The sequence below is a fragment of the Episyrphus balteatus genome, chromosome 1 (assembly GCF_945859705.1).
Source record: "Episyrphus balteatus chromosome 1, idEpiBalt1.1, whole genome shotgun sequence".
Taxonomy (NCBI): domain Eukaryota; kingdom Metazoa; phylum Arthropoda; class Insecta; order Diptera; family Syrphidae; genus Episyrphus; species Episyrphus balteatus.
The window spans coordinates 175,626,151-175,633,794 of record NC_079134.1 but is presented as its reverse complement, the minus strand read 5'-3'; the positions used below and the strand labels follow the sequence as shown (position 1 = coordinate 175,633,794).

General features: G+C 31.7%; 1 protein-coding gene across 1 annotated transcript; it reads right to left on the bottom strand.

Annotated features, from left to right (window-relative positions):
* Positions 1-214: 214 nt before the first annotated feature.
* Positions 215-7,509, bottom strand: LOC129905559 (cyclic AMP-dependent transcription factor ATF-6 alpha). The gene is made up of 3 exons (XM_055981051.1): positions 7,356-7,509; positions 6,338-7,287; positions 215-1,903 (listed from the first exon to the last, which is right to left on the bottom strand). The coding sequence occupies exons 1-3, from the start codon at positions 7,384-7,386 to the stop codon at positions 656-658; spliced, it is 2,229 nt and encodes a 742-aa protein (XP_055837026.1). The 5' UTR covers positions 7,387-7,509; the 3' UTR covers positions 215-655.
* Between the last annotated feature and the right edge of the window lie 135 nt (positions 7,510-7,644).

The window sequence follows — 7,644 nt, the reverse complement described above, 5'->3', positions numbered from 1 at the left end:
ATCATTACTTCTCTACTTGAACCCTCTTGATGGAAATATTTGCATATTTTTTATTTGAACAATCCTAAGACTTCTTGGCCTGATTTAGTCTAAGTTAAATTTCAACATCCTCCTAATCTGCACTAGAAAAACCGGTGCTTTGAACTCGAACTCCAAAATTTTTCTTAGAAGCGCACGGGCTTAGAATATTAGCTCTTACTTTTGGCTCGTAGAGAAGTCACTTTTGAAAGCAAGTAATTAAATTTAAATTTAAAAAATGCTTTTAAATTAAGATCAATATTTTATTTCAATAATTGCACAAAAAAATTAAAAAGTACCTTTCAGCACATGGGGTGATGAAAACAGTAAAAAAAAAAATACTGAAATTGTATCTTAACGTAAAAAGCACTTTTCATAAATCAACTTTGTTATTGTAATAATTATTAGGATTCATGCAATCCTTATTCTGTGCTAAATTTTTATCATTTATCTTCATCCTAATCATTCAACGCTTTTTAAATCAAGAATTACGTTCTCTGCGCTTTTTTTTTAATTTAAAGAGCTCATGTCTCAAACATAGAGCCTCTTTTTGTTCGTTTGACTTATTATTATGAATAAAATATTTGTAAGTGAAAAATATTGCTAGTTCTTAAAATCTATATTGGGTTATTTATAGCTAATGCAGAAAATCCTCATGAAATCCGATAAACTGAGTACCTTTAACGTTGGCTATGGAATCAACATCTGCTGCATCCTGATGGTTTTTAACATTGCCACTATCATTTTTCTCATGTTTTGTTGGTTTTTCTGGTGCGGCCATGAAGTAAGGACGATAAAATGGAGTTGGTTTGGGTTCGCTTCCATTAGTTCGATCATATGCATTACGTGCTGCACGTTTTTCAGGTCCACCTCCGGTTTTGTTTAGAACGTCACGTGGATTTGGTGTATGAAAGTTGAATTTGGGTCTCAAGTTACTTGGAATCATATTCGATTTAAGTTGAACTTCTGTTGTATTGAGAACTTCACAATCTATCTGCATTAGGGTTATTTCCCCACTGATAGAGGGATCACCAGCAGGTAACATCAATGCCATTTTTGGTCGAGTGCTTTTGTTATAAGCAGCAGCTGGGAGAAGAATATGGTCAGAATTGAAAGATAGTACATAGAAGGTGTCATCGCGTCTTTTGATCTCTTGAAATAGTCTCAAATATTCATCGTCGATTTGAGGTCCATAAACTTTGAGCGAATTTTTGGAATGCTCTTGAATTTTCTTATTGCGTAACAATTGACGATTGAAGTAATTCTTTCGATTGCGTTTAGAATTAGGCTTTTCACTCTTGGCAATTGGTTGGGACATGCTTTTTAACTCCAAAAATTCTGGTGTAAGCTTAAACTTACGAGGCTCCTCTTGAACTGAACTCAAATTTAAATAATCATTAACAACTATCCATTTTCTAAGTTCACCGGCTAGTCTTAAATTTTCAGTTTGATTTATACTGACCGGACATTTATCATCACTTTCCGTTGAGTTTGTATCATTTTCTGATATCTTTATACGCCCACCAATCGGTTTTGTTATATTCCCACCCGTTTCGTCGTCAAACCATAAAAGACCTCGTCGTCCAGTATACATCGAAGCAGCTTCAAAGTCGACTCGAGGTGACTGCATGATGTCGTCTTGTGAAAAATATGTGTGAAAACTTCCGAAATTAATGGAAACCATGAAAACCATTGCAAGGAGTACGGCTGTGTTTTTCTTCATATTTGATGCCATAAGACGACTTTTAAATGTGGATTTTGTATGGCAGGTGTTTCCAAGGGTGTTGCTGTTTAACTTATTTGTGATAAATTCACTTATTTTGAGATGGCTGCACTGACAAGTTTGAGCAAAGGCAATTAGTTGAGATCGTAGTGTGGTGTTCTCCTGAAAAGGGAATAAACAAATATTTTAGTTTGTTGTGATATTTTGTTGCACTCGTATTAAACTAAATTAAGAAAACTCGAGACTCTACTAAACTAAAAAGATATAAAACGCCAATTTCTTATTCACCATCTATTTATTCACTCTAAGTTAGGTAGCAAAAACCGTCAATTTTCATTTTGTTATTATTTGAAAATACGTATGTCTTCGAATAACACTAAATAATTGTTTTTATTCTTATTCTTATTTATTACAAATGTTAAACTAGACCAATTCTAAGTGAACATTAAAAAAAACTCACTATATTAAAATCAAACTATATGATAAATACTTTATATATTTTTTATTTTATTTTAAGATCGTTATCCTCACTCATATAATTTACGAACAACCCATTCCCTTCCTGTGTCAACAAGTTTAAGGCCCGGAGAGAAAGAAGACTTTGCAATAGTGCGGGGCTTCATTCGTTTATCCAGAGTGAAACTATTTTGACGTTATAAATAGCATTTTGAGTGTGCATTGAAGGAAAATTTTATTCCAATTCGCACACCTAAAGAGCAGATTAAATTTTTGACATTGCGGAAACCAAATTTTGCGCATTCCATATTATAGTTATATCATTGTTAACTGGTATTTCAGGTTCGATTTTTTTAAGGTTACTATGGCAAGTAGTCAACCATAGTCACAAAAAAAACCAGTGTAAAAAGTTGCACTTGTCACAAAAACAAAAAAACTTTCAAGTGTTAAATTTTTTGAATATTTTTTATGAATGCCTCTCAAGAGTATTGTGTCAACACTTTATGTCGATCGGGACAAAATTGACGAAGTTATGAATATTTTTATACTTCACTTATAAACGTTTTATACCAGGATTTTTAATATTCAAAACTTTAAAACGTTTTCCCCACAACTCAAGTTTTCAAAACCTTAGCAAATGGTGTAGATATTTTTCAAATGCATAATTAAAAAAATTATTACATTACATTACATATTAAACTAGTCTGAAGATAAATCTCCGGACTAGAAACACTGCAGCTTCGGAATCTAGGTCCATTTTGCTGATACAACACAAGACATTAATACAACACAGAAAGACAAAGAGAGAAAGAACGAGAGAAGAACATACAACACTGAACTACGTGGCACAGAGGAGGAGACATAGTTGAAAATTGTCTCATGTTATCGCACAGGTGGCTTCAGTTAAGCTGGCGATTTAGAAAAAACTTCTGAGCCGACCGCTGGGTTTGAACCCACGATGTCTGGCCTTGAAGTCATCCATCTATTCCTCTGTGCCATGGCCACCTGCTTAAAAAAATGCATTTTACAGAAAGTATAAGAAAATAAGTGAAAATATTAGAAAATTAATGATATGATTTAAATACTTTTGCATTTTATGTACTTCATAATAGTTTAATTTTTTTATATTCCTCAATCTAAAAATTAAAAAAAATGAGAAATTTTTTAGTAAAATATGGGAAAACTTTACAATCTAAAAGTTTCCAAGGCCAGCATTATTTTTGGTCAAAAAATCTCGAGTCAATTATTCTGATAAATACTGAGCCTAAAAAATGATTTACTGTGTAAATAGTGCTTAACTTGAATTTATTGATTTTTTCTTTAATGTTTATGGGTCAAAATCATGGAGGTGGGAAATTTCGATGACCGAATTCTTAAAAAATCAACTTTGTTTTATGATATAAATTTCATGCTCAAATGTTCGCTTTAGCCATAATTTGTCGGTTCATGAACGGGCAGAGCACAAAAATGTATATTTTTCAATTTACCGCAAAACCCCAAAGATTAGTATTAGAAAAACGTTCCTTGAAATTGTGGTAATCTCTTAAAAACGACTTTAGGGGTCTAGAAATAGTATTAATGTGAATGATACACTATTATATTAAGGTAGTAGGTCCTAAATTAATCAAATATAACTTTATTTCTTGGGACAGAGACCGATTTCTTCAAAAAAATGCTTTTATGCACGTCCGAAACACTTAGGCCATAAGTAATTTTTTCTTTTGTTTTCTTGTAACTGTTTTTGACGAAAGTGTATATTACAGCCATACTTATGTAGATAGACTATTAAGTAAAAATACCCAAAAAATGCAAAATTATGAGTGTTAGACTGCATTATTTATTCAGATTCTAAGAGCGTTCCCGGAAATGACGTTTTGACCTTAATTTATTTTTATTTTTTATGTCACAAAGTTAAACGAAATATTTTTGAGATTATATTCTAGTGGCCTCGGTTTTTGATCATAATATCACAAAAAAAATAAATTTTCAATCTAACTATACCCCAAAACAAGCGTTCCCGGAATGACGGTTAATTGATGTACGCTACTTAAAAATGAAACTAAAACTAGCTTCTTACATACATTTTATATATTTATCCATACAAATAAGCGTGGAATGATAAATCTACATAAAATCAACTTTAAAAACTGCTTCCAGCACAATTTGTACGTTAGATGATTAAAATATTGATACATTCAAAAATGTTGGTTTTATGCGTCATTTTTCCTGGGACAACTTTTATTAATGTATAAAAAATAACAAAACTTAATTTTTTTGTAAGAGATGTACCAATTTATAAAAAGTATTGTGTATATGTATATGTAGTATTTAGAAAAGAAATACTTAAAAATAATTGACTTTAATGTGTTTTTAAGTCATTTGAATATCAGTTTTTGAGTTTTGGACATGTTCGGGAACTCTGTTTTTGGGTATATAAGATGCAATAAAAAAGAAATTTAAACTTTTCTAACCGAAACAAATATATTCGTAGATGCGTGCCTACTATTTTAATTGGTAAATGAGAAAAAACTTTAAATAAATGTTATTTTGATTTAAAAAAATGCCTGGACATCAAATTTTCCACCTCCATGATTTTGACCTTTATGTATTTTAAAAATACATTTTCTCCTTTCATATTGAATAGAATATCCTAGACTTTGTCATTAAAAAATCTACAATATGGCTTTAAAGAGTCAACGAAGTAGACTGAATCGATTTTCTAGCGTCACACCCGTCACGTCTTGAGACGTTAAAAGACAGGTTAACAAAATGAAATTTTAAACAAATATACTAACAACTAAATAAGGTTTTCAAGCTATTAAATACTTTATTTAGTGAATAGTACACAAGCCAGGAACAAAAACTGAAGTAACTGTGTCACACCCGTTACAATGGAATAACCCAATACTAATAAGGCGGATTTTTCGCTTAAAATCACAATTTTCTTTAAAGTGTTCCAAAAAAGTGAATAATTGAAATTTTTAAAATTGTACTTTTTTTCCGAAACTCTTCCGAATAATTGCTGCCATCGACGTAATTTTTAATCGAATGTCATAATTTAACACACCAAAAAATTCATGAAAACACGAATTCTTTGGTCAAGAAGATTCTTATTTAATTTTAATGTCAAATGAAAATCCCAGCGATGATAATAAAATTTAAGATAGGTTGTGTAAAGGTCTCATCTCGCAGAGAGCATTTTCATGTCGCATCAAAAGTCAATAAATGTGATTTCTTCACGGCCCGACTTTGGCAAAATGCAAAACTAATCATCATTTTTATTTTTATTTTATTATTGCTTTAAAAATTGCTGTTTCAATGTTGTCATGTTAAAATATTTTAAATATTTATTATTTTTTATTCTTTTTTTACTGCTTTTCAGTATACGATTGTGACAATATATTATTATTCTGTCTTAAATTGTTTGCTTTTCTGCAAAATTCTTTTTTAAAACAATAAAAGGGGAAAACATTCTGAATTTTGAAACAAAAATTATCTCCAAAAAAACGTTTGCCTGAACACTGAACAAACGATCAAGCATGTGCGAAATGCTTGAGCCTCAAAAAAAGAACATGAAAAATAATTGCGCATCTATTTGCTTTAAATATTTCGTCGTCCGCAGTTCATATCAATTCAGATTACAGAGAAACAACTGTATTTTATTCGATTAAGTGCGCAAGATCTATTATTATTAATTATCATTATTATTTCGATCTCAATACTTTCTCTTACATCACCTACACATCGCAAATACCTAATAGCATTTTTTTTTTGCAAAACTGAATGAGCTTTGAAACACTATATAACTACGAATAATGTCATGAATGAATTTCCAGTATAAAACAAACAAAACAAAAATAAAAATAATTTATTAAATTTTGATAAGAAATTCCACTTGTTAACCATTTTTTTTTAATCTATCGTCCGTCAACAACAGAAAAGTACCTAAAAACCACCTGCTACCTATTCAAAAATAAACTTTATCATATCATATTTATTGTTTTTGCTATATATGTAGGCACCCTTGCCGGCTGTTAAGCTACGATTGGTCATCTCAAATACAAACAACCCAATGGGGAGGCACGTTATAATTTGATAAGAAATTTAATCGGAAATATACATAATTTTGTTTATACTTACACCTTTGAGAGTTGTATTTTCCTTTTCCAAATCGTTAATCCGCGATTCCAAGGAAACGACATAATCCTTTTTCTTTTTTCTCGACAAAGAAGCAGATTCTCTGTTCTTAATCATTCTTTGTTGCTTCTTCAAATGTCTCTCATCAATGATACCTTTGAGACCAAGTCTTGGCTTGTTTGTAGCTTGTTCGAATTCAGTCGAACTTGTGTTTGCGGTTGCTGCTTTTGGTAGAACCGATGGTTTCTGTTGAATTGGCGTCGATGGCGCCGTTTTCAATATAATCTTGGGCATGGAAACACTATTTCCTTTGCCATTTTGCATCTTTTGCATTAATGCTTTAAAATCTGTACTAGACAAGACAATAGTTTTCGGTTTGGATGAAGTGTTTGTTGTATTTGTCATAGTCGGAGGTTTTGGACTGATTTTTATTGGCGTCCGTGAACTTTGAACCTGAACTGGTGTCAAGGGGACAGTTTTGACGGGAATTAGAGTTCCCTGTAAAATGTTTATGGGAGTGGGACAAGTTGTAATCGGTAAGATATTAGCAGGCAATTGGAAAACACTGCTGGGAGGGGAAATGGGAGGAGTGTCAACAATCATCGATTGCACCGAATCGCCAGAAGAAGTTCCCGAACTGGAACTATTCGTTGGCGATGGAGTGTTTCTATTTGCATATTTGGTCGATTTGCCATCGGAATCTTCGTCGGAGAAAAAGTTAATAAAATCATCTGGATTAAAGTCAGAAGGTGAATCACAATCGCTTTTTAGATTTTCACAACAATTTGATGTTGAAGAAGCGGGAGGTGATGGAAATGTTGTTGGTACAGAAGATGGTTGAGTGGGAAATGTATAACCTAAGCCAGATGATAAATTTGCATCGGTACTACGCAGTATTTCGTCCAACTCATCAATGTTGTATTCCGGAGTCATCATAAGTGAAGGGAAGTCTTCTAGTTTTTTTTTGCGGATTAGTTGTTTTTTTGTTATCAAGAATTTTAATAGTGTAATTAGAACTTACCATAAAGTTGGTTGCATGAATCGAAATCCATTGTTTTGAATTTAGTAGTCAAATATTGAGAGAGAAATATATTCCATGCAAGAAGTTGGGTGTAATTATTTTTATTATGGTTTTTTGGTTCTATATATTTTTAAGAACTTTTTTTTGTCGCCGGTGTCAAGTATGTGATGTGAGAAAAATTTATGAAAACAAGAAAAAAAAATTATGAAGGATGACAGCAAAATGCAGGGATGGTATATGGCATGGAGGTTATTGATTTCATAACAGATCACATTTTACGGATCGAAAA

Excerpts from the sequence above, each read along its gene's own strand:
- LOC129905559 (XM_055981051.1), bottom strand. The coding sequence starts at position 7,386 with ATGGATTTCGATTCATGCAACCAACTTTATG. Across the intron at positions 7,288-7,355 it reads TTCATGCAACCAACTTTATG|AAGACTTCCCTTCACTTATG; the intron begins GTAAGTTCTAAT and ends AAAAAAAACTAG. Across the intron at positions 1,904-6,337 it reads AAAATACAACTCTCAAAGGT|GAGAACACCACACTACGATC; the intron begins GTAAGTATAAAC and ends TTCCCTTTTCAG.